The 26,758-nt window shown below is 52.5% G+C and overlaps 1 protein-coding gene across 1 annotated transcript in view; it reads left to right on the top strand.

Moving 5' to 3' along the window:
• GALNT17 (polypeptide N-acetylgalactosaminyltransferase 17) overlaps positions 1 to 11,489 on the top strand; it is a 429,917-nt gene extending 418,428 nt beyond the window's left edge. Inside the window, exons 10-11 of the mRNA XM_032872378.1 lie at positions 10,354 to 10,521; positions 11,151 to 11,489. Of these exons, the coding sequence (XP_032728269.1) occupies positions 10,354 to 10,521; positions 11,151 to 11,279 (297 nt within the window). The 3' untranslated portion in view covers positions 11,280 to 11,489. The remainder of the gene's footprint in view (positions 1 to 10,353; positions 10,522 to 11,150) is intronic.
• Positions 11,490 to 26,758: the final 15,269 nt, after the last annotated feature.

Genomic DNA, 26,758 nt, shown 5'->3' with positions numbered 1-26,758 from the left:
GGGCTTGGAGTGGATCTAATGCTCTTCGGTAGTGCTAGAAACCCAGGCGGACTCTCAGAGGTCGGAGTCATTTCAGAAGACCTTCCCGTCTACGCTCACGCGTGAACACCAACACCGGGCTCACCTCTAACTCCCTGCCGAGGCGCTACGTTCCCGAGCGGTTGAGGTTCCTCAAGGCTGGCTTCCAGCCAGTGGTGGACCTGGGGTCCGTCCGGGAACATGCCAGGAGCGGAGAACAGGCAGAGCTCGTCTCCCCTCCGCTGCAGAAGCATGAAGGAAGGACCGTGCGTCCAAGATGGGAGGCCAAGAGAGCTCAGGACCCCGGGGGCATCAGTGGGACACAGGAGTGGCTTTAGAGATGCAAAGTGGAGTCCCAGGAGCCCCACCCAAGATCCGGTTCCCCCGAGCATCTGGCCCACTCCAGGCACGTAAGAGCCGGACCAAACCAGAGAAGTGAAGTGGAAGGTGGGGAAGGAAAGGACAGGAACATAGCAGGGGCCAGAGCCAGGCTCCCCTGGATCAGGAGTCCAGCTCAAGGTCGCCGACAGACCCAGCCCAAGAGAACCCCATGGGCCAGGCAGCCACCGGTAGGGACTCAGCTGCCCAGCAGTGTTGCTGGAGCACTTGAGGCAACCCTTGGACCAAGGGCTCTGGCACAGAACAGGGAGCCCAGAGTGGCTGGGGGCAGGGAAGGAGACGGGGCCAGGAAATGCGGGCCACACGAGGCCACATGGGAGCCCCACTGGGAAGAAAAGAAGTCTGGTGAATTAGAAACACCGGGCGAGTTCTCAACTTGAGCATGAGGTTGGGGATAAGAAGAATAACAAATACACAGGCCTTCCTATGTGCCGTGTCCCCTTCTCACTTAACCAAATTCCATAACTACCCTAGGAAGTAAATTGTAAAATTATCCCCTGTTTGAAAAATGAAGACTCGGAGTCCCGTAGGGCTTAAGCAACTGGCCCAGGGTCATAAAACTATTAAGTGGCAGAGCTTGGATTTCTTAAACAGGCTCCAGAGTGCAAGTCTTTAACCATAAAATGGACTGCCCCTTTGATGACACAGCACCACGCCAGGAACACTGTTTCAATGGGCAAAAATGAGAAGGTGAGACAGATTTAATTAAGATCTTGCTAAAAAGGGAGCCAAGCATTTGCCAGCATTTCCACGCTGTACCCGATACAGTCCTACCTTCCTGTTTCACACGTGGAGACAAGAAGGAAATAAATGTCTTCATTGAAAAATAGAATCTTTGCTTCTCTAACCAGTTAGCAGTCAGGGTGAGCTTTGGAAGCAGGCTTAGGAATTTGCTCCGGATCCCTGGGAACTGGAGTGGGCTATTCTGCTCAACACCTCTCCCACTGGACTCTTCTGGCCCTCATCCTGGTATCGCCCCCACTCCTAGGGCCACTCTCCAAGAGGCTCCCAGCTCTCTCCACAGAGTTCTGTGATCCAGACCCTGCCACCCGCCCCCACCTCCACTGGTAATGCCCTGAATCCATCCACTTTTTGACAGTCAGTGCAGGTAAATCAACCTAAGGTTTTGTGGTGTAAATATGTTTCCCCATTAATTCTCAGTAGCACTGCATTTTCTGGAAATATAATGTTTTTATCCAGCATGATGAGTCATAATGGTGGAAGGGAAGAGACTGAGGAGGGAGGCCCTGGGAACTGGCTAGTCCCCTAGGAACTGGTTCTCTGCAAAAAACATATCTGATTCCATAGCCTGCCTTCTAAGCTTCCAGATATATTTTAAAATCAAATTTACTGAAATACAAGGTCAGTACAGCAAACAGCGTCTGCTCAAGGGTACAATATGATGAATTTTGACAGGGTATGTACTTGCAGATCTCCCTCCCCAATCTAAACATACATTTCCATTTCCCCCAAAGATTTCTCCTGCCCCAGGCAGCCCCTTTCTTCACCCCCAGTTCCGTTGCAGCCACCATGTGTCCACTTGGAGATGCAGTTGGAGACATTTCCTGTATCGCTTGGGATCAGGCATGCTCTGAGAAAATCTATTTGTTTTTAAGAATATACATATGCATGTGTAATCACCAGAAATCACTCCTTCAGCCAAGCAGCAAACAAATAAATTCACCCCAAAGCAGGTTCCAATCAATGGAACCTCATCTCTCCGTGTCCTGAGTAAAAGCAGGGTAAAATGCATTTTTTCATTTAGCAATGGTTTTCTACACTGACTAAGCCTGATTCCAAAGAGTTGAGAAAGACCCTTAATATGAAAGCACTTGCAAGCCATGTTTTTATTGACAATTCGATGGGTTTTGCTGTGTCCCAGAGTCATTCCACAATCATTTGGCTGTTTTTGTTTATTTGGCTATAACCTGCACAGTTTAGTTTTCCCTCAAGGCTGTTAAATGTGGGTTAATAGTTGTGTGTGCCTCTTAGATCATCTCAAATAGAAAATTCTTCTTTTCTGCTAAATGAGAATTAATCGTACTTGAGCTCAGAGCTTTTTTTTTTTTCCCTAATGCATTAGGGTTGTGGATAATGACATTCATTTCTCCTCTTGGGCCCAGCAGCCAAACCTAGAATAATCCCATTCCATTCAAAAGGCATTTATAGAGTATTTGCTTTTTGCAAGATACCTTCTCACTCCCTACACTATATAAAAATATCCTGAAACAGCAGCAATGACAACAACAACAAAACCTTCCACAAGGAGAGTCACAGAATACATAAGTGTGTATGTTGAAAGAGACCACCTCTGCCGGGGGGGAGGCTTTGTGTAACCGCGGAGACAGGGTAAGAGTCGGTGGAGATATATTCTATACAGTCTTCCTGCTGGCTGTTTTCGAGAGACCTCAGGCCATCTGTCAGAAACCAAGAGTGTAAGCTGGAGACCTAGAGTCGAAAATCATGACCAAAAAAAATAAATAAATAAAAAATAAAAAGTTTATTCTTAAATCAGGAGGTACTAGAGCAATTGAAAGTTGAAGCAGGGAATGATGTGATTTGAACCTGCAGGATTAGGAAGGCGAGATGAAAAGTAGGAAGGCCTGGAGGTGAGGACAAGTTACAGATCTCCTGCAGCAGCTCACCTGGAAGATTGGGAGGAAATATGTGTGAGAGGCATAGGGAAGCAGGAACGAGAAGACTTGCAACTTTATGGGTGGGGGAGAGGGAAGGGGGAACGTGACCCAAGTTTGCAAACCTTGAGCCTCGGAAGAGATCAGGAGTATGGGTGTATAACAAGGAACTGGTATTCAATTGTCTGTAACTGGAAAAGTGAGGGTCGACAAGTTTCAAGCAGTTTTCAGCTCAGAGGAGGGAGCTTCTGACAGTAGAGCAGATTAGATACTTTGAAGGGTCTTCTTCCTGCGGCATAACTAAATTCTAGGTCAACTACAACCAATACCATTTTAAACCCCTGCTAGATGCACAAGAAGAAACTGTATCTGTTAGCTTTTGCTGCATAACAAATCACCCCCAAGACATTTTCAGATAAACAGAATACGGGAGGGTTTACCATGACAGATAATCACCAAGGGAACTTCTAAAGAATGTACTTCAAGAAGAAGGAAAATAACCCCAGAAGACTATCTTGAGGAAAGAATGAATTATAAACAAAGAAATTTATAAATGTGTAAGTAAATCCAAAGAAATGTTTCTTACATAATAAGAATAATGTCTAGTTTGGGGCAGGGAAATATAACCAAAGGCTGAACGGTAAAAAGGAGGTGACTGGATTTAGAGTCCTAATGTCCTTGAATTTTATTGACTGAGGCAGACATTAGGATACTGAATAATCTGCTAAGTTGTTAATTGTTAAATTTCTAGAGTAGCCAGTAAAATAATAGAAATGAACTAGAATTTCCAAATGTGTAGAGGAGAACTATGAAACATTCCAAAAAACAAAAACAAAAAACAAAAAAATCAAACTGAACCAATCCAAACTAAGGCCAATAAAGGAGAAAAAGGAAACCAAGAAGACTGGGCACACAGCCAGTACCAAGAAGGAAAATAGAAATAAGTCCATTTAGATCATTAAGTGCAATAAAAACAAATGGATCAAACATTGTGGCTAAAAAAACATAGATTGTCACTCTAAGTTTTTTAAAAATCCAGTGTAAGTGAAACCTGAATATAATTTGCTAATGGGTTGGGAATGTGGCAGGTCAGAGGAAGAGGCAAGTAAAGGATGAAGCCAAAGTGCCTGGCTTGAGCAGCTGGAAGGATGGTGTTGTAATGACCAAGATGGAACCAAAGTTGGATGAGTTTGGATGGGAGGACTGGGTATCCAGGGCAGGAGGAATTCAGTTTTCATCTGTAACTCTGAAATGCTTATTAGACCTCCAAGTAGTATATCCAGTGGTGAGTTGGATATACAAATCTGGAATTGAGGAGAGGTTTGGTTTGGAGGTAGAAACTTGGCACAGTTAGCCAAGTTAGCATTAGAGATGTTATCGAAAGCCCCCAGAATGGCAGGCTTTCTGGGAGAGGGGGTACAGAGAGAAGGGATGGTTTCACCAGCACCCTGCAAAGCATCTGGCTCAAAATTGGTGGCCCATATAAAGACTAAGAAAAAACTATTGAAGTTGATATAATTAATGGATCCTGTTGACCTTGCAGAGAGCAGTGTGAGTGAAAGTGGTAGTAGAAAGCACTAAGGAAGGAGACAGTGGAAAACCAAAGAAAACAAGGAGGTAATGAGAGCTGTGGCTGGAGATTTCTGGGCACAGAGATCTGGTTATGTTTGTAGCTTGGAAGAAATGAAGAAGAAGGGAGAAATGATGACTTACGGTACCTATGGAGTGAGGAGAAGACAGTGTTGAAAGACGTGAAAAATGAAGGGAGACAGATTTTGAGGGGTAAGGAAGGTAACTTCTCAACAATGTGGGAGGCAAGATTCCCCAGGGCAGTGAGGGTCCAGGACACCAAGCTAGGGATTAGGATGAAGGGTGCATTTTAAAAATCTAGACCCTGCTGTGGGTGGGAAGGGTGTTGGTTGGCAGAGTCACAGGAGGCAAGTGAAAAGATGTGAGACTTGGGGTGAGGTCCAGGCACCGTCGGAATATGGGTCTGCAGTGGGTATGGGCCGCTGGCACCTGGCTCTGACCCTGGGGAAGCAGGAACCAAGGGAACTTGCAGCCCCTCCTGGTCTGAGTGACCATGAGGTACCAGGGTGGCAGCTCATGGTTCACAGAAATGTCTTAAAGATACTGCTTGCACTGCCAGTGCACGTTCTGAAAAAGAAACTAAGAAAACAATACCATTTACAGTAGATTCCAAAAACAGAAAATACTTGAGAATAACCTAACTGAAGAAAAATACACTGAAAGCTACAAAACATTGTTGAAACAAATGAAAGACCTAAATAAAAAAATACATCCGATGTTCCTTGATCAGAAGACTTACTGCTTTTGTGGAAGTCCTGCCTGGGTTGATCTGCAGATGCAGTGCAGTACCTATCAAAATTCCAACTGCCTTTTTTTGCAGAAATGGAAAAGATAATCCTAAAATTCATATGAAAATGCAGGGACCAGAGTAGCCAGAATGACACTGAAAAAGAACAGAGTTAGAAGACTCACGCTTCAGTTCTTAGACCTACTACAAAGCTGTACTAATCAAGACATTGTAGTGCTCTCAGAGGGGTAGGTACATGGGTCAGTGGAATAGAATTCAGATTCCAGAAATAAATACCACATTTATAGTCAATTAATTTTTTTATAAGCAATTAATTTTTAACAAGGATGAGAAGTCAATTAGATAGGGAAAAAGTTTTTTCAACAAACAATCTTGGGACAACAAATAACCACATGAAAAAGAAAGAACTTGTATGTACACCATACATCACATATGAAAGTCAACTCAAAGTGGATCAAAGATGCAAATGTAAGAGCTCAAACTCTAAAATTCTTAGGAGACATAAGGGTAAATCTTTATGACCTTGGATTTGGCAGTGGTTTCTTAGATAATGACATCAAAAGCATTGGTAATCAAAGAAAAAAATCAATAAGTTGAACTTCATCAAAATTAAAAACTTTTGTACTTCAAAGCATACTCTCAAGAAAGTGAAAAAACAAAAACAAACAAAAGAAAGTGAAAGAACAACCCACAGAATGGGAGAAAATATCTCCACTCAAAATATACCAGAAAAAGGTCTCGCATCCAAAATATGTAAAGAACTCTTACAACTCAGCAGTAAAAAGACAATTTGCCCAATTGAAGAGTGGGCAAAAGACCTGAATGGACATTTCTCCAAAGATCCACAAGTAGCCAACAAGCACATAAAGAGATGCTCAACATCACTAGTTATTAAGGAAACGCAAATCAAAACCACAATGAGATACCACTTCACACCCAGTCAATGGCCCGCATGTTCCTAAAAAGAAAGAAAGAAGAGAAAACCACAAGAGCAAGAGTTTGTAGGGCTGTGGCTGAGTTGGAACGCTGGCCCGTGGCGGGGGCACCTGCAGACGGTGCAGCTGTTTGGAGAGTTTGGCAACTCCTCCGAAAGTTAAGCACACATTCACCATGTGGCCCAACAACCAACCAGCAGTTCTACTTCTCGATACAGCGCTAAGAGAACTGAAAGCACAGGTCCCACAGAAACTTATGCATGAATGATCATAGCGGCATATTTCGTAATAGCCCCAAAGTGGAAAAAAACCAAATAGCCATCACTTAGTGGGTTCCCAGAACGGTCTAGAGGAAGTGAGGCACTCCTACACCCCCTGGGAGTGAGACACTGAAACACAGGGATCATTGACACCGAGGGCTTGAGGGACGGTGCGGAGGTGGGGGAAGGAAGAGTTAGAGAAGACACCGTGGGATGGAGAGAACTGCACGGAGTCTGGGAAAGCTGAAGCTCGAACCTTCTAGAAGAAGGCCAGTAAGGAGTCAGCTGGAGCAAAGCCTTGAAGGCAGGAAAGCCTGTTGCACATTCAGAGGCCAGGGAGCAGAGACCCTTACGGAAGGGATACCGGGGACGGGGAGCTGGGGAGGGGGACCAGACAGCGGTCCAAAGACAATACGGAGACTCGCGATCCAGGACGGGCACAAGAACGGGGACGGGGTTGGCACGAGATCCGAATTCGCACCACCCTCCTGCCTCATGGGGGAGAGGCAGTGTGATATCTGTCGGTGTAACCTGAGCCCCACCATCCTTTCAGACCACAGCGCCCTTTCCCTGACCTTGCCCCCTTGGCCAGGCCAGCAGGACCTGTGCATGTGTTTTTGGCTTGAGAAAGCGCCTTCCCCCAGAACGGAAGGCCTGTAGGGCCTCCCCGCCCTCCCCCACACCCAGACACGCGCACAGCTTGGCTTTGCTGGTCCTAGTGGCTGGGGTCTCATCCTTCACTCACAGACCTCAGAAAGGAGGGCCCCTAACTCCCAGTGGCATTTAGCGTCGCTCTTTAAACATCTGGGGCACAGATATGCTCAGTTAATTAATGTTCTTAGCACTGTTCATTTGCCTGCTGGATAATTGATTGATTCATAATTTCAGTAAGCAGCTGTGTCTGTCTTTCGCCCCACATAAAGGCGGCTCGCCGCCTTTCACCGCTTTGCGCCTGGTGAATCTGAGTATATTCAGAGACACATTGTTTAGGGAGGGTGAGGAGGGCTTCAGATTTTCTTATCATGTCGCCTCTGACAATCCCTCTGATTTGGAACTAATTTGGGTTTAAAAAGCATGTTAACCGCATCTGTCTCAAGGGCACTTAAACTCCCTGTCCCTTGTTTCAGCAGGGAGCAGGTGGGCCCCCCTTCGGGGATCAAAGCAGAGGATTTCTGAGTGGTTTTCATCAGCAGTGAGAACCTCCGCAGAAAACTCGGGCCCTGGAGAAGAGGCACTCCTGGACCAGAGCTTCCTTCTGGCTCCATTCCTGGCCAGAAATGCCCAGGCTCTCAGGAGAAGCCCGGGATCGTGTAGGAAGAGGCCCGTCGGCTGGTCAGCTGCTGGGCCAGGGTCCCTCGGGTCCCAAGGAGGGAGGCCAGGACCCAGCCAGGGGACCAGATGTCCTCAAACCTCAGTTTCTTCATCTTTAAAACAGGAGAGTAATGGAAACTTATCTCAGAGAGTTGTTGTAAAAATTACATTCTTTATTCTCTTTATGATGCTTAGAAATAATGCCGAGTGTGTCTTTAATCCATGCAAGCTGGTGGGGTGCCTGGGGGGCCCAGTGGGTTAAGCCTCTGCCTTCAGCTCAGGTCATGATTTCAGGGTCCTGGGATCGAGCCCTGCATCGGGCTCTCTGCTTAGCAGAGAGCCTGCCCCACCCCCCGCCTGCCTCTCTGCCTACTTGTGATCTCTCTTTCTCTGGCAAATAAATAAATAAAAGCTTTTAAAAAAATACATGCAAGCTGGTAATTTTATTTTTTAATTTATTCAGCACCAGCTGTTATTAATAATCTTCTTACCCTGCTACCTCGCAGCATGTAAGAACAAAAACGAGAGATGTACCTTCCTTTCTCCTTGCCTTCACCAGCCTGCACTGGAGTTATCAGTGGGAACACAGCCCCGTCCTCGTGTTCTCAGAAACTGGTTCCCAGGCAGGTCGCACAGAGAACTCTTCAAAACATGTTTGTGGAGCTTAAATAAACAGACATCGTCGCGTCTTTTAAACGATGTCATTCCCCACATTTATAACGTGCTCGTCCGCAAACATGTTTTGAGCACTTGGTCTGTGATTTTCTCCGAGCGAGGAATGAAATTAATTAGACACAGTCCCTACCCCTAAAAGAGTGTGGAAGACGGATGAATGTACTTGCTCCAAGGCTGGAAGACAGAATTTTAGACAACACCGACAGGCAGGAGAGAGGCCACTAGAGTAGCATGGGTCCCGCTGTAGGAAGGGTTAGGAGGCAGCACCATCTCCGTATCAGTTAGCTCTTGCTGCGTGACAACTAGCCCCCCAAAACCTACTGGCATAAAGCAATGTGCATTCACTGTGCATTGTCCAGATGCGCTGGATGGTTCTGTGATCCGGACCCAGCTCGGCTGATTTCAGCTGACTCATCCCTACACCTCCTGGCACCTGGCCGGTCTTCTGAGGGCTGCCTACTCTCGGACGACCTCGTCCACTTGTCTGATGGTTGGCTCTTGGCTGGGCCATCCAGAGCTTACTGCCACGGGGCCAGCAGGACTCCCAGAGCAAGAGAGGAGAAGGACGCCAGGCTAAAGGCTAGTCCATCCTCGCTTCTGCTGTATTGTGTTGGTCTAAGTAAGTCACCAGCACTCACGGGATGGAGAAACCAGCTTCACCTCTTGAAGGACATGGCTTCAAAAGTCGTACTGCCCAGGGTGTGTGGAAGGAAGAGGGAAGGGTGTGGCCTCTTTTTAAAAAAAAAATATTTATTTATTTGAGTGGGGTGGGAGTAGCAGGCAGAAGTGGGGGGAGGGGCAGAGGGAAAAGGAGATAGAGAATTTCAAACAGATGCCATCTAAGTGTGGAGCCTGCCATGGGGCTCGAGCCTGCGACCCTGACATCATGACCTGAGCCAAAACCAAGAGTCGGACGCTTGACCGACTGGGCCAGCTCCGTGCCCTGGGTGTGGCTGTTTTTGCGATCTCCCACAATCCCCCAGCATCTGTCGGGGTGCATGGAGCAGAATCAAACACCCGCGTTGTGTGGCACACGTAGGAACCTTCCGCTTTTCTGCCATTCTAAATGATGTTGCCGCAAATATCCTACGTCTGTCAGCTTGTGTTCCCGGTTTGGGTTTTTACCTTGGGATAGATTTCTAAAAGTGGATTTTTGGGGTCAAAAGAGAAAAAAAAATTTAAAGCACACAAAGTATCTATTTTGAAATCCCCTTTTGGAAAGACTGTCATAATTTACCCCACTGCCGCCCATTTTATGCCAACCTTGACAGAATGAGAATTTTTTTTTTCCCAATGTGGTATCACCTTGCCATTTTGGTGTATTTATTTTAACGCCTGTTAGGTGCAATGCCTTTTAATATGTCTGTTTCTTTTTCAGCGACCCGCCTCTTTGGGAGTTTACAGCAGGGCGGGATTGATTAATTAATCCCAATTTACAAACAGGTGGAAATGCAGACTCGGAGAGGTTAAGGGACTTACTCCGGGTGGCTCCCTCGGGGAGCAGAGCTGAGCTTAGAAATCCGAAGTCCTGCTCTTTTATTTATTCCTGCTCCCTCATGTTGATGGACAGAAGCCCACAGTCCAGAAACACTGACAGAGAACATGCTTAGAAAGAAACCTGCCTGGGCCTGGGGATGCGGCACCCAGACTGAGCAAGCCAGGAGGCCCCCTGAGCAGGGCTCATCTGTGAACTGGGTCCATGGCAGCCAGGACCGCGGCTGTGGCGGGTGAGACCTGCAGACCTGACTCACCGCCCCCTGCCCTCTCCTCCGCTCTCTCCCCAGCTTGCCCGCTACACCAAGGAGGGCTTCCTGCACTTGGGTGCCCTGGGGACCACCACACTTCTCCCTGACACCCGCTGCCTGGTGGACAACTCCAAGAGTCGGCTGCCCCAGCTCCTCGACTGTGACAAAGTCAAGAGCAGCCTGTACAAGCGCTGGAATTTCATTCAGGTGAGCGTCCCGGGAAAGGCCGGCACCCCAGAGTACCCAGGGGCTGCTGCGGGCCATAGAGGGCGACTTCCCCAAGGTCCCCAGCCCAGGGCCAGCCTCATGAACCCAGGGCACGTCTGGGGCAGTCCGCGGAGGAGGGGGATTGCGTGTGGGACACCCTGCGGCAGCACCAGGCAGGCTGGGAGCCGACAGATCTCGGGGAGGGGAGTGTGCGGTGAGTTTTCCGAAATCTGCTAAGTAGTCAGTAGGGTGGGGAAAGTCAGAGCTCGGGTCTCCCCGGAAATCCCACTCTCAGACGCCATCCCCCATCGGGGCTTGACACCAGGTTCAGCCATTCAGACTTGGTGAAGCGGACACCTTTTCTGACTTTAGGGTTTCTGGAGGAGGCTCCAATGATCCCTTTCCCTGTGCAAAGAGTTCTGGTGGGACGGCTCCCTGTGAGAGGCCCTGTGCCGGGCACTATAGTGGTTAAACCTCTTTCTCTGTCTTTCTCTCCGTCCACGTCTCTCTCTCTCTCTGTCTTTCTGTCTCTCTCTGTTTCTGTCTCTCTGTCTTTGTCTTATTCTCTGTATCTCCATCTCCGTCTGTCTCTGTCTCTCCTTGTCTCTGTCTCTCCTCCTTTCACCCAGAATGGAGCCATCATGAATAAGGGCACAGGGCGTTGTCTAGAGGTGGAGAACCGAGGCCTGGCTGGCATTGACCTCATCCTCCGCAGCTGCACGGGACAGAGGTGGACAATTAAGAACTCGATCAAGTAGCGAGGACTGGCAGGGGCCCCCAGAGCCCGGCCCCCGGGAGGGGGTCTGCCCGTCTTCTGGACCGGCCGTGCGGGTGGAGAGACAGCAGGAAGCCGGCAGGTGCTCAGCGGGCCTCCCGGGGTTTCTCCAGGGCAGCACGGGGGTCCCAGAGGGAGACGTGGTGTCCCCCCTTCGGCACTCAGCTGCCGTGGGGCCCGCGCTCCCTGGAATATCCCCGACCCCTCCTCTGGGAACCCAGGAGCCGCGTTTTCTGCTGCCCGGATGTGGCCCACGTACCATGGCGTGAAACCCCCACGTCCTCCGCATCCGCTTCCCAGCCGCCCTCTGGACTGGGACTGGTGGGGCCCCTCCTCCTTCTCATCCCTCTCCTGCAGCAGCTTCTGAACGCCACCCCCAGCCCTCAGCAGAGCGGGGGCCCATGCTCAGCTGCCTCCTGTCTTCCCCTCCTCGGAGGGAGCCCCGGGGTCCCAACACTCCATGTCCCTCAACGTCGCTTCTGCCCGGATGCCCACTTATGAGGCAGCCTCCACCCCAACCTTTCCACCAGGCAGACAGCCCTGGACTTTCCTGGACCCGCCGAAGATGGCCTGGGAGGAATGAATGGTCCCACGGTCACCCAGCGGGGCCCTAGGCTCCCGTGTCCCTGGGCCAGCGGCTCTGCTATGTCTGCAGGGAGCCAGCGACACACGGAGAGGCTGAGCACGGAGGGAGGTTGTGGCTGGGAGGGGGCCCCCGGGGCTGGCGCCGGGCCAGGGGCAGCTCTGCCCTCCCGGGGACCAGGGATCCCTGACTCACCTGGAGCTTAAGGACTGAAGCCAGCACAGCGAGGGGTGAGGGGCAGGGGGCGGGCTCAGGACCCCGGGGGTGCGCCACGTCCATCTCATGTCACCCCATGCTCTGCTGGCTGGGGGCGGAGAAGGCAATCGATTCCTCCCTGAAGAGTAATAATTTTTGCGATTGCCCTCTGGTTAGGGTGCACTTACAAATCAGAGGTAATATATGGACGCGTGTGCATGCCTATGAGCATGTGTGCCTGTGCGGTGCGTGACGGCGTGGGCGTGTGCCTGGAGTGTGTGCAGAGCGGGTGTCCGTGCCTGGCCGTGGGCTTGTCGCTTCGTGGCTCGCCTGGATCAGGACGAGGCTGCTGGAAGCTGGGTGGGGGCGGGGGTTGGCCACGCCTTTCTGGCCAGGAGGACACCCCCCAGCCTTGCCCCATGTGGACCCCCAGATGGAAGGCTGTCCCTTTTGCCAGTTCCCCCTCTGTCCCTCATCCTGTCCCCAGAGGCCAAGCCCTGCCCAGAACCAAATCCTGTAGTCGCCCAGTTGGAGTTCAATGTGTCTCCTTTGGTGGCATCTTCTTGGTGATCGCGCCCTGCCCCGTTCCTCCCTTGTGAAATAAACACATGTGAGCACTTCCCAGAGCAGCCTTGTTTGCTTCTTGGTCCTTCCAGAACCCGGGGCTCGGGGGGAGCTCCTGGAACATGGCGGAGGGCTCCTTTGGTTTGAGGGTTTGGTCTTACTGTAAGCAACGGCCCTCGGAGCAGAGGCAGACACAAAGCCAGCCTCCACTTGAACTCAGCGTCCCCCCAAAGCGGGACAGAAGTTAGCATTCAGCGTTCACTTACTGACGCCCTGGGGGCGCCCAGCGTGGGGGAATCAGGCTGGTGCCAGAAGCTGAAAAGAGGAGGAGGGTTGTGGTGACCCATCTGTGTCGCCCTGATCGACCTGCTCCTGATGCCGTGCATCCCCCAGACACCTCTCAAAACCACGGTGCCTCTGGCGGAAGCACCTGCCCCCTGTTCTCATGGAGATGTGGGTCCTGAAAGGTGCCGGAGCTCCGTCAAGGAAATGGGTATGGTCAGGGGTCCCTTTAGCTAGGACAGCACCTCGTCCCTGTGAGGAGGCCGAGAAGGTCCATCTCGTTGGGGCCACACGGACACGCATGCCAGTTTTCTTCGGGGTTCTGTGAGAACCGGGGTCCATGAGCCTGTGATAGAAAGTGCAGCCGTTCGGTAATAAGGAGCTCCTCAGACTTTAATAACGGCGTCTCGGGGTCACCGTGATGTGAAAAGCGCCAAGGCCAGCAGGTTCCCAGCAGGGTCCAGGGAGACGCTGAGGGAACATCACAATACCACGCCGTGCGGTGGAGTCCGGCCCTGACTGCTCCGTTCTCCCGCCCTGTGGGTCTCGAAGGGAAGACAGGAAGAAGGCCGCAGCCTGTTTCGCCGGAAGCTGAGGTGTTGACCGCAGATCCCGCTGGGGCATTCCATGGGCCCGGGCGGCTTGCTTCCTTCTGCAGGAAGGGGCCACGTGTCCTCATAGTGGCAGCGGGCTCCAGGCGTTGGGCTCCAGGGACGCCTCATGCTCCTTCAGCAGACGGTGGGAGTTGGTACCATCTGTAGCTGGGGATCTCACTCCCTGCCCTTGCTGGGGGCTGGAGACTCTTCAGAGGGGTCCGAGCTGGGACAGCCTCTGGTCCACGCCCCGTTGTCCCCTCAGTCCCTCACCTGCGCCCCCACCCCCCTGTCCGGTGACTGTTTCTTCTTTTCTCTCGATCCCCCTCCCTATCTATATGGACGAAAACCTCACAGGAGGTGCCCGACACATGTCCAGGCCTCGCCACCGACGTCTCTGATTCTGTGCGCTCTTCCTCGAACCCGTCTCTGTGCTCATTCCGGGGGCCAGGGAAGGGGAAAGAGGAAAACTGGGAAAGCACAGTCTTAACCCCCTCCGAGCCCTTCTGCTTGGTTTCCCGAAGCCGTTTCTGTCCGTCTGCTCTATCTTCCTGCCCTTCTCACACCGTCCTCCCGTCTCCCAGAGGGCGGGAGCTGGGCCCCGGCCGACCGAGGGGCTCTCCTACGGCTGCCCCACGAGTTGCCCCGTTTGCACGCTGTTCTCTCCTTCCAGTTGGCTTGGGACGGCCGCTCTGAGAAGGGCTGAGCGACAGCCCTGCTGCCTGGCCCCCAGCCCCGTGACGGCCCTCCGGGGACGGGCTTGGGAGGGGCCTGGAGCCTGTGCGGGAGGCCGGGAACCCAGGGCCAGCAGGAAACTGGCCTCGGGTCCCCAGTCCCTGCTCCTTGCCAGCAGCTCCTCTTGTTTTTGCTTGTGTTTTATTAAGTTTTTAGTTGAATTCCCGTGTGGTCAACAAATAGTGTCATGTTCGTGTCACGTGTACAATGTAGCGGTTCAGCACTTCCGTGACCACCCAGGGCTCAGCGTGGCCAGGCTGCCCCTTAGCCCCCGTCAGCTGCTCCCCCGCCCCCCACCTCCCCTCCGAGCCATCGCTTTGTTCTCTAGACTTAAGAGTCTGTTTCTTTTTTTTTTTTTTAAGATTTTATTTATTTATTTGACAGACAGAGATCACACGTAGGCAGCGAGGCAGGCAGAGAGAGAGGAGGAAGCAGGCTCCCTGCTGAGCAGAGAGCCCGATGCGGGGTTTGATCCCAGGACCCTGGGATCATGACCTGAGCCGAATGCAGAGGCTTAACCTACTGAGCCACCCAGGCGCCCCGAGTCTGTTTCTTGGTTGCTCCCTCTCCCCCTCTCCCTCTCTCCTTCTCTCTCTCTCTCTCCCCCTGTTTCCCCTTTGCTCACTTGTTTCTTGAATCCCACGTAAGAGTGAAATCGCACAGGGCAGTTGTCTTTCTCTGACTTATTTCGCTCAGGATTATACTCCCTCGCTCCAGCCTTGTGGTCGCAAACGACGAGTTTTCATCTTGACGGCTCAGTAACCACCCACCGTGTGTGTCGGCCGCCTCGTCTTCATCCTTTCCCGCGCGGACCAACGCTTGGCCGCTTCCGCACCTCGGCTGCTGTAGACGCTGCTGATAAGAGGCAACCGGGCGCCCGGGGGGGCTCAGCTGGTCAAGCATCTGCTTTCGGCTCAGGTCACGATCCCAGGAGTCCCAGGATCGAGTCCCACGTCGGGCTTCCTGCTCAGCGGGGAGCCTGCTTCTCCCTCTGTCCCTCACCCCTGCTCGTGTGCTCTCTTTCTCACTTAATCGGGAAGTTCCCGAAACCTGGGCCTAGCGATCCGAGGGGCCCCAAACTCCAGACGCCCGTTTCTGTTCAGTCTGACAAGCAGCTCCGGACGCTTCTCCTCTGATTTGTGTTTTAAGAGGAAGAGAGGGAGGGAAGCAAGAAGGAGCTAAGCTTCGCGGAGCACGTGCCCGGCCAGGATGCTAGTCCTGACCCTTTGAGGCTTGTGTTGGGGAACACAGATGCGGCACATGCGAGAAGATATACACAATACAGAATGAGGATGCAGCACCCCGGCCCCAGAGCCTGGCCGTCCTGCGACGGGGTCTGCTCCTGCAGCGAAAATGGGGATCTTGGTGTCTTCAGAGATGTCGGGGTTCTCGCCCCCAAGAGGCCGCAGCCGACAGCTCCTGCAGGACGTGCCCCGCTGGATTTCACCGGCCGCCTCTCGCCGTGGGCTCCCTGCGCTGCCCGAGCACCGAGAGCCAAGCTGAAGAACTCAGCCAGACGGGGGCCACCGGGGCCGCTGGTGGTGGCGGGACACGGAGACCGTCAGGCCTGGCCCGCCATCACCGTCGTCCTTAGTGAACAGAGGCTTCCCAATACCCCAGGGGCTAACGGTCGCCTCGTTCACGGTTTCACTGGGTCCTGGCCGTCCTCGGGCGCGCGGTGTCTGCCTCAGCCGCTCTGCAGACAGCGTGTCCGAGGGCAGAAACTGCGGGGACCGGATGTCAGGAACCGCCTCCGGCCGCCCACCCTCTGGAGCGCAGACAACAAGACGAACTGCGGGTAAAAATCCTCGGTGTGGCCTGAAGTCGTCACAGCGTGGGCTATAGCGGACAGAAGGCGATCCGCGACGGCAAGTTCCCCGCCACCCCCGCGATCGGCTCCGGTTCGGGGCCGGGAAAGCCATATCCCGTTCGCCTCGGGATTGGTCGCCTATTGGGGGAAAAATGTTGGGAAAAAAAAAAAAATTGGGGGAAAAAATGTTCATTTACTGTTTCTTAGGAAAATGAATAGCCAGAATCCTTCTGAGAAAAACAACCACAGTCCTCACAGCCCCTCAGGGTTGACCTAATTTATCTTTTATTGTCGTGTTCCTCAAATATGTATAAACACCAAACAGCTTTTGCTCATAGACCCGTTACCGCTATAGAACAAAAATAACTGTACAAGTCGATACAAATGCACGAAGTCGATAAAACTGGAGTTAACAGCCCCGCGGCCGCCCCGCGTGCCCGGACCAAGTGGCCCTGTTGGCAGTGAGCGCCCAGGCCCGGGCCGCTGGGGCTCTAGAGACAACGTGAACCCTCCTCCTCCTTCCCGCACACCGGCCGCTTCCGGAACGTTTACCCGCCACACGTTGGCTCAGGGCAGAACCTTCCTTCGTCCCAGCTCCCCCGCGCGTGGTAAGGACGGAGCGGGACGGAGCAGGCAGGAGGCTCCACCCGCGGCCTTCCGGAGCGGCCGCCGCGCGTCGAGGACAGCCTCCCTCCTTGCTTCTCCCTCACACGGACCACTACTGCGGCGCTCGCTGGCGCCGGCGCTGCCGTGACATCAACTCCAAGCCTCGTCCCCGACTCACGGCGGGCTTGCGCCTGGTCCTCCAGCTCAGCCAGAATGGCTTTATGCTGCTTGTTAATGATTACCAGAAGGAAGGAAAACAGTTGAAAATCTTATGGGCGTCTTGCAGCTGCAGAAGTCGGACAACCTGCAGGTGCCTGTAGAGCACCAGGGGGAGGGCGCCTGGGGGGCTCAGTCAGTTAAGCCTCGGCCTTCGGCTCAGGTCATGGTCCCGGGGTCCTGGGATCGAGCCCCGCATCGGGCTCCCTGCTCAGCGCGGAGCCTGCTTCCCCCTCTCTCTCTCTGCCACTCCCCCTGCTTATGCGTGCATGCGCGCGCTCTCTCTGTCAAATAAATAAAATCTTGAAACATAAAAATAAAAAAGCTCCCGTTGGAAAAGCACAGCGTGGTTCTCTTCTCACCCCGCCCGGTCGTGTGAGGACGTGGCACCAGCGGACCTAGGACGGTCTCATTGCTCTGGGACGTGTTCTCAACCCTTGCCTTTCTTCCGGTTGCTCACCTCTGGGCCACTCCCAAACAGGTACCACAGGTAGAGGAGAGCCACACCTCCTAACTGAACGATCACAGCCTGACTCTGACCCGACCCTGACCTTGACCCCGACGGACGGCCCCTGCTGGCTGAGGCTCTCCTAGTGCCGGTGGGTCTCTGCAGGTGTCACACCAGTCAGGCCCGGCTCTGGACAGGCCAGCTTAGCGGAGGAAAGCCGCCGCCTCCGAGGAAGGAAGAGTCCGTGCTCGGGTTGTCGCAGTGCGAGGCCGGTGGCCCCTGTGTGCTTTCGCTTTGTGCTCTGAGGTTTTACTTTATTTTACTTTGTTACGCCCTCTTTAAAGGTCTTTTTTACCCACAAAGAATTTCCCAGAGGCGTGAGGAGGCTGCGCACCGACGAAGGTGAGCGCAAGCCAGTATGTCTCGCAAAGGCAGAGAAGGTTGGGTTTGGGTTTGGGTTTGGGTTTCAGTTTTGTTTTTACTCATTTTTCGTCGTTACTGCTTCCCTTGGATCGCTCTTGGTTTCTTCATCAGGCTGGTGCTAACCACCGGCGCTTGGTGGGATTTTTCCGGCAGGACAGGGCCCGCCTTGCGTCTGGAGAGTGGGGTACCGATGCCTAATTGTCACCATAACTACAACCACCACCGTGACCCGAGCACGTCCTGCGGGTGTGTCCCCAGCGACCCCCCCGGCAGGCGCTTCTATTTCACCTGCACAGATGAGACACCGAGACTCAGAAAGCTCAGGATCCGGCCTGACCTCACGAGTGTGCAAGTGGACGGTGTGGGTTTCGGACTCCAGTCGGCCTCGCCCAAAAGCACGCGTTCATAACCACGAGGCTACACCGTCTACACAGGTGGCTTTGCTCTGAGGCCTCTGTCCTAACATACAAGCCCCAGGCACGAGAGAAGGAGGAGGAGGAGGACTAGGCTGTCACCAAGCCTGTGTCCAGGTTTTCTGCACAGACCCTCGGAGGACGGAGGAGCAGAGATACACTGATTTCGTTCCACGTGTCCCCGAGTCCCAGGAGCACCATTGTCCCAATGCAGCTGCGGCTGATGTAGAACAGGCGGGACATTCCGGCCTTCTGCCTCCGACTTCTGCTCCCTTTTTATCAGCTCCAAGTTCCAAAACACACACACGCACACTCAGAACTCACAGGAGAGGCGTAGCCAGTCCTGCCCGAAATGGTTCAGAACATCCCCCACAGGCTAGGAAAGTAATCTGATCCAAACAAGAGCAAAAAAAATTTTTTTTGTTTAATGTAATTTACAAATTAATTGATGGTGCATTAGAGAAATTAGATAATACAAGTAAGTAATAATGAGAAGATAACATTAATAATCCCGCCACCCAGAGAGACCTTGAAGCACTGCTCATCGCATCCAGGAACATCCTTCCCACTTCTTCCTCGCATGGAGATACCCATGACTTCCTATACATAGTGCGTAATGGGGTCATAACATGATTAGCTCTGATGAGATGAATTAAAGTTCCCGCACTTTGGTCTGAAAAGCCAGCTGTGCTAATGCATGCCACGGGAGATACGGCTTAGCAAGCATCTAGCATAAAAATGAAATGAGCTTTATTTAATGGTTGCCTTAATCCAGGCCAGCAAGCTCCAGGAGAAATCAGTGGGATCCTGGAGCTGAAAATCCGGAAAATCCAGTGACTGTCCTGCCCCCTTGGACTCCACTCAGTGAATGGGTGGGGATGAGCCTGGAGGTCACATCTTATCGAGGAAGAAGCCAAGTGTGTTGAACTTGGCAGTCACTGCTTGAAGACTCAGTGGACCACCAAGGTTTGGGGTGGGAGAACACCCATGGGAGACAGTCTGGATCTCTGTCGGAATGCGGCCAGATGGTTGGATGCCAGGCTGTGGCTTTGGGCGCAGTGTAAGAATCTGCCTTCTAAACAGAGCCATCGCCCAAAGCTGGATGGGGTCTCAGGAAGGCGTGAGTGGCGCTTTCCTCTGCTGTCTTCCTCCAGAAAAACACAGAACCACAGACAGGTCATGAGACGAATTCCAGTAGAGGGGCATTCTGTGAAATGGCCGATCGCATTAACTGTCAAGGGATTAAAAACAAGAATGGTCTGCAAAAGTGTCACAGTCAAGATGGGCCTGAGGAGATATGAAAACTAAATGCAATGTAGTGTCATATGTGGGGTCCTGAGACAATAAAAAGGAGACAGAGTTAAAAAAAAAAAAAGAAATCTGAGTATATTATCAATTGTAGTTCATAATGGTATACCATGGAAACAAAAACAAGAATAAAGTAAAAAGACGACATCAAAATAAGAAGCTTTTGCAAAGTGGAGGAAATAATCAGCAAAACTAAAAGGCAATCTATGGAAGGGGAGGAGATATTGGCAAATGACATATCGGGTGAAAGGCTAGTATCCAAAATGTATAAGGAACTTACACAGCTCAACACCCCAAACCCAAATAATCCAATAAAAAAAGGGCAGAAGACATGAAAGACGTTTCTCCAAAGAAGACATCCAGATGGCCAAGAGACACATGAAAACATGCTCAGCATCACTCATCACCAGGGAAATGTAAATCAAAACCACAATGAGATACCACCTCACACCTGCCAGAATGGCTAAAATCAAAAATACAAGAAACAACAGGTGTTGGAGAAGATGTAGAGAAAAAGGAACCCACGTGTGCCGTTGGTGGGAATGCACACTGGGGCAGCCACTGTGGAAAACACCATGGAGGTTCCTCAAAAATTTAAAAATAGAGCTAGCCTACAATCCAGCAATTGCATTCCTGGGCATTGATCCAAAGAATACAAAAACACTAATTCAAAGGGATACATGTACCCTTATGTTTACAGCAGCGTTATTTACAGTAGGCAAGATATGGAAGCAGCCCTAGAGTCCATTGATTAGTGAACGGATAAAAATATGTGGTACACACACACACACACACACACACACACACAGGAATACCACTCAGCCATAAAAAAAAGAATGAAATCTTACCATTTGCAACAACATGGTTGGAGCTAGAGAGTGTAATGCTAAGTGGAAAAAGTCAAAGACATGGGACGCCTGGGTGCCTCAGTCAGTTAAGCCGTTGCCTTTGGCTCAGGCCATGATCCCAGGGTCCTGGGATCGAGTCCTGCATCGGGCTTTTTGCCCCGCAGGGAGCCTGCTTCTCTCTCTGCCTCTGCCTGCCACTCTGCCTGTTTATGTGTGCTCTCTCTCTCTCTCTGACAAATAAATAAATAAAAAATCTTTAAAAAAAAAAAGGAAAAAGTCAAAGACAAATACCGTATGATTTCACTCATGTGGAATTTAAGAAACAAAGGGGGGAAAAAACGAGAGGTAAATTAAGGACTCTTAACTATAGAGCACAAACTGATGGTTACGGGGGGGGGAGGGGGAGGGGAGATGGGTGAACCGGGGGATGGGGATGAAGGAGGGCCCTTGTCATGAGCACTGGCTGTTTGTTTTATGGAAGTGCTGAATCACTGTATTGTACACCTGAAATTAGTATAACACTGTATGTTAACCACACTGGAATTTAAATAAAAGGTTTAAAAAATTAAAATAAAAATATCAATAATTGAAAAAAATACCAATAATTGAATTGTTAATTACAATGGTGCATCATACCAACGTAAGGTGTTGATAATAAGGGAAACTGTGGGTCGAGGGATGTGTTATGAGAACTCTCTGTATTATCTGCGCAACTCTTCCATAATCTAAAACTGTTAAAAAATAAGTCTAGGGGTGCCTGGGTGGCTCAGTGGGTTAAGGCCTCTGCCTTCGGCTCAGATCCTGGTCCCGGGGTCCTGGGATCGAGCCCCACATCGGGGGCTCTGCTCAGCGGGGAGCCTGCTTCCTCCTCTCTCTCTGCTGGCCTCTGTGCCTACTTGTGATCTTTGTCTGTCAAGTGGATAAATAAAATCTTTAAAAAATAAATAAATAAATAAGTCTACTGCCACTTAAAAAAAAAGAAAAAAAGGTGCTCCGTGGGTGTTGTCTCTCCAATCACCTCAGCCACCAGATGCCACAGTCTGGCTAGTGGCTATCCATCTGTCCCGGAGATGGCAGGGCCATTCTCTCGCACTTGGCCTTTATTGGTGGTAACAAAGGAGCCACGGCCTGGGGTCATTTCTCAGTGGGGAGCCTGAAGAGTGTAACGATAAAGACAGTTTCGCCAATACCATTAATGGGTATTATGGAAAAGCCAATTGGGATCTGGATCAGCGGGAATCCATCTTTCTGCTCCCTTGAGGAGTAAGAGGCTGTATCGGAAGCTGCTGGTCTGTCCGATCTCCCCCTTTTTGGCAAGAGAACTTGCTATTGCTGGATGCAGCACGGTGCCCGGCGAGGAAGCTCCATTTCCCAGCCTCCCTGGCAGATGGGGGTGGCCACTGAGAGGTAAGTAGTCATTCCTCCGGGGATGCTCTTGAAAAGAGGCCCATTCAGGGGCACCTGGGTGGCACAGTCAGTTAAAGGTGGACTCTTGATTTCAGCTCAGGTCATGATCTCAGGGTCATGGTATCAAGGCCTGCACTGGGCTCCCTGCTCAGCAAGGAGTCTGCTTGAAATTCTCTCTTCCTTGCCCTCTGCCCTTACCCCAGCTCTCTCTCCCTCTCTCACTAAAATAAATAAATAAATCTTAAAAATAGCGATTCAGCTTGGAGACATACCCTTTGGCCCTGGACCCCGCCTTTTTTCTGCTGCCTGGAACACGGACAGGATGGCTACAGCTGCGGCACCGTATTATAAGGGGACCTTGAGCACCGTGTGGCAGCAGATACTAATCCTGGGTTGTTACTTACCAATTTCTTTACATGGGAGAAAAATAAATCAATAAATAAGCCTTTGGTTCTCACAACAGTTATTTGGGATTCTTGCCCCATGGCACTGAGCAACGTCTTTACCGGTTCAGAGACAACATCTCCTCTGATTCAGCAAACCTGACTCGGGGCAGCTTAAAATGTTGCGTGCACTGGGTCAACCCTGATGGTGCAGACGTGGGGTGGTGTGGGAACCTTCTGGAGCTCATGCTTTTGCAGGGGAATTAAGGAATCAGTCAACCACGGCAGCACACGGTGACCTCTCCCCGAAGCAGGCCAAACTGCCATAGAACCCATCGCCTGAGCACGGGCAGGCCGTTGAAGAGGAGACACCCCTGCCCAGGCCTTGGTTAGGCCACGTGAGGACGCATGGACCTGGATGAGAGGAGAAAGGCAAGAACTTCTCAGGAACACGTCCCTGGAAATGTCAGCGTCAGGACAGGTGACGCGGAGAAGAACCCAATGCCCGGCTGTCTTTGGCCTCTGCCTGCTGCCTTGCCCCTTCTGAGCTGGATGCAGACGACGGGAGATCTTTGGGGACAGTGGTGCCGCACGGCAGAAGCGTTCTCAGTCCCGAACGACCGCGTGAGAGAGCCCCGCACTGACCGGAACGCCTCACGCTGTTTGTCAGTCACTGAATGCTCAGGTCTGTTTGTCACCAAGCGTCAGCCTCCCTTCGCTGACACAAGACCTTCATGCCTCGGGGTAGCTGTCTGGTGCTGCCTGATGAACGACTCCGAAGCTTAGGGACTTAACACATTTCTGACCTCACAGTCCCTCCGGATCAGCTTCTGAAGCAGCGTCCCTGGGTCCTACCTCAGCGGCTCCCTTGGGCTCCAACCCAGATGTTGGCCCTGGATGGAGTTGCTTCGAAGCTGGACTAGGGAAGGACCTCCTTCCAAGATCCACGGTCACTGGGGTGATGCAGGCGGACTCAGGATTTCCGTCCTTTGTGGGCAGTTGGCCGATGCCCGAGGCCCCAGTTCTTTGCCGTGTGGCCCTTGTGACACGGCAGCTCATCAGTGCAAGCAGGAACACCAGAGAGGAAATGAGCTGGTGAGATGGAAATCACGACCCTGCGTGGCCTCCCCTCGGAAGTGAAATCCCACCACTGTGGCCACGTTCCCCTTTCTAGAGGCAGTCACCGGGGCTGGTCCGCACTCAGCGAGGGGATGCGGGAGGGCCCAGAGGCCGAGGGGCAGCTGTCACCCGGCTGCCTGTCACACACTGAGGTCCCTCCGGAACCCCGCTGGAAGCCAGTATTGAATGTGACTTGGTGAGGCCCATCTGCAGGAGGAGACCGGGACCCAGAGGACTGAGGGCGCTTGGCCAGGCTCGTCAGAGCGAGATGGAGAACCGTCTCCGAGACCCAGCCAGCGCCTGCCGGGCCTCACAGTCTCACTGGGCAGGCTACAGGTGCACCAGTCGTGCAGCGAGACCGCCTGGGGGCGCGGGGTGGGGAGGACAGTGGATTGCATGAGAGCCAGGAGGAGAGGCTCCCCACCCTGCCCTCTGGTCCCCAGCCTCATACAGCTGCAGGCAGCCTCCGGAAGGATCTGCGTGTGCGTGTGTATGTGCATGTGTGTGTAAGAGAGGAAGGAGAGAGGGAGAGAGGCAGGAAGGGACAGGGAGAGACGACGGAAACGTCTGTGAGGGGAGAAAGAACCACGCTCAGAGGGACAGGGAGAGAAGAGCAGAAAGAAGGAGAGATGCAGCCGAGAGACATTCAGAGACAGCAAAAGAGACCAAAAAAAAAAAAAAAGAAAAGAAAAGAAAAGAAAAGAAAAGAAAAAGAAGAAAAGAAAAAACAAAACAGAAAAAGGAAGAGGAGAAGGAGCCAGATAAGCAAAAGTGGGGAGGACGGCAAGAGAGAAACTCGCAGAAGGGGGCGGGCGGCGCATCCCAGCTCATCGCAAAGGTTTTGGGGAGACATGTCAGAGGTGGGGGGGCTCCTCGCACCGCACACGCAGCGGCCCTGCTGGAAGTCTTCCGCTGCCAGTTGAGAGGGGTCTGGCGGTGGGTCTGTGTGTGGCGAAGTGGCCAGGGCTGCCGAGCAGCAACACGGTGGTGGCAGGACGCGGGGACAGCCCGAGCTCCCCGTGCCTTCTCCATGGTTCCCAGCGAGGCCGCTGCACCCTGCGGGAGTAGAAACCAGGGACTGTGGCATTTGGGTGACTCTTCGGGGCCTGAGGAGACGGGGAGCCCAGGGCTCTCCGGTCCCTTCCCCGCGCTCTGGCCGCTGGCCTGACCTTGCACCTGCTGGCATCTGAGGGCCTGCCGGGCACTTGTAACCCTTCCCATGCGGGGGACGCGTCGGGCAGGCTGCAGGAGCCTAGAGACCCCCTCTTAGAATAACATTCAGAAGTGTGAGAAGTGAAGGAGGTAGGACCACAGGGAAACCCAGTTATACAGAAATACACAAACTGATACCAAAATACATGCGCCTTTCACTAAAACATTCAGTGGAAGATGGGACGGGTCCAGTCCCTGTAATTTCAAAGTTGGACAAGGGGGCGCCTGGGTGGCTCTGCTGGTGAACCATCCGGCTCCTGATTCCCGCTCAGGTCATGACCTTAGGGTGGTGAGATCGAGCCCCAGATCCGCCTGTGCGCCGGGCGCGAAGCCTGCTGGGGACTCTGTTTCTCCCTCTGCTCCTCCCCACCAAAGAGAGTTAAAATAAAAATTAAAAATAAAAAGTTGTATGAGTCTACATCACGAGATTTCCGCAAGGACCAATCTGACACGAAACTATGATTTTGTGGGCGACAAAGGTGCCGGTACTTTTCACCTGCTGCGGTTTGTGGTCAACTTTCATGATTGAAGGAAACGCTAAGTTTCTTTTAGAGGCAAAAGAAACTAAAAGTGTAATTATTTTCAGCCAAAGGCATTACTTCTTTCCCCATCCAAGTTCACAGACCCCCTGAGCCCGGCAGTTCACAGGAGCCCCCCGGCCGGCTCGGCCGATAGAGTGTTTGCCTCTTGATCTCAGGGTCGCGGGTTCAAGCCCCTCATTGGGCGCGGAGCCTGCAAGAAAGAAAGGAAGAAACAAAAGAAAAGAAACTGAAGAGACAGAGTTCTTGTCCGGGTCTTACCTTAGCAAGGAGGCACTGCCTGATGCCAGACAAGGTTCTCGGAGCCAAATCCCAAGGGAGCTCAAGGCATTTCGGTGGGTGATCCCTTAACCACTGGTAATAACGGTGACAGCAGCACACTTCAGCAAAAGAACGGTGGCCAGAGCGTCCCATGTGCCGACCCCATGCTGTGTCTCATCCGACCTGTCCGCCCCGATTCCCATCACCAGCCCAGATGGCCCCACAATATCCCAGAATAGTGCCGACATCCCAGCCCCTCTGCCAGGGTCCGCGGGAAGGGAGACTGGGAACCCGCCTCTCAGCCCACCCTGGGGAAACCACTGTGAGGCCATCAGACTAGAACGTCTCCTGGTAACTAACTCTCCCTGTTACTCTGCTCCCAGCTTTCTCGGTTCCAAGCTCCGTTTGGCGACCCTCTAGGTCAAGGATGCTTGCCTGTGTCACCTGTCTGGATGACCGACCTTCGACACGTTTCTCTGGTTGCATCCCAGGCTGAGCATTTGCCCCACGGTCTCTCCGGAACTCCAGAGAGGAAACCCTGTGGTCCTCCTCTCGGGCCCATGGGGCCTGGGAGAGCCTTTCCTGTCAGGCCCACTTGCTGGCAGAGGGACATTAGTAACAGCAGCTGCTGGTGGCCCTCGGGCCTTCCGCAGTGTGGCTGACTTCTGGTGTCTTTTTGCCTGAGGGCCTCTGACAGCCACCAAGCGGTACCTGACGGGAGTCGTGCGTGCACGCCCAGCTTTCTCTCTGCTCCGGGGGAGACTGAGCCGGCACAATGGTGGGAAGGCATTCGTGCCCTTTCCCGCATCTCCCCACAGAGGTAAGCTCAGGCATCCGAGTGCCGGCCGGCTCCGTCGGCGGTGGCCTTCCTGTCCCTTCCCCACTGGTTTTCTGCTCATCTCAGACGAACTGCGCGCACGTGAGTCTTTGTCTCAGCGTCTGTTTCTGAGGGAAACCGAGACACGCGGCTGCCTCCTTACCTGGAAGGCTCGTCTCTGGGGGAAGGAATTGTGGTCCGGGGGCGTAGAGCTGGCCTAGAGCCCTTTCACGTGTGAGGAGGATCCGTCAGATGGATCCAGGCTTGGACCCCAGCCCAGGCCCCGAAGGCGCTCGCCACACACTTTGGAGGGGTCAGGAGTCCGGGGTGGGCGCTCTCTAAAACGTCCGTGTCTGTGCTCATCAGTCGAGGTTACCCGGTGTATCTCCGGGACAGGAAGAGGATTCCCAATACTTCAACCTTCTCCAAGCCTGGGAAGAAGAATCTCTCTCCTTGTCCATGCTCTGAGAGATTTCTCCTTCTAGATTCTTCCAGCAGGACAGCTAATGAAGGCCTCTCTGTGAGTTCAGGATTTGACAAAGGATAAAAACCGCTGCTTTGAGCACTTCAGTTAATGACCTGCTATAATTTTCCCCCAAGACAAAGCTGTCGCTAATTCTCCAGAAAATGCGGGGAAAGGGTGGGTTATCCAGCTGGGCCACCAAGGTCCACATCTGGGATCCCATCCCTTGAATGCAAC

This window comes from Lontra canadensis, unplaced genomic scaffold, assembly GCF_010015895.1.
Source record: "Lontra canadensis isolate GAN:19392208 unplaced genomic scaffold, GSC_riverotter_1.0 scaffold45, whole genome shotgun sequence".
Lineage (NCBI taxonomy): Eukaryota > Metazoa > Chordata > Mammalia > Carnivora > Mustelidae > Lontra > Lontra canadensis.
This window is presented reverse-complemented; position numbering and strand designations above follow the sequence as displayed.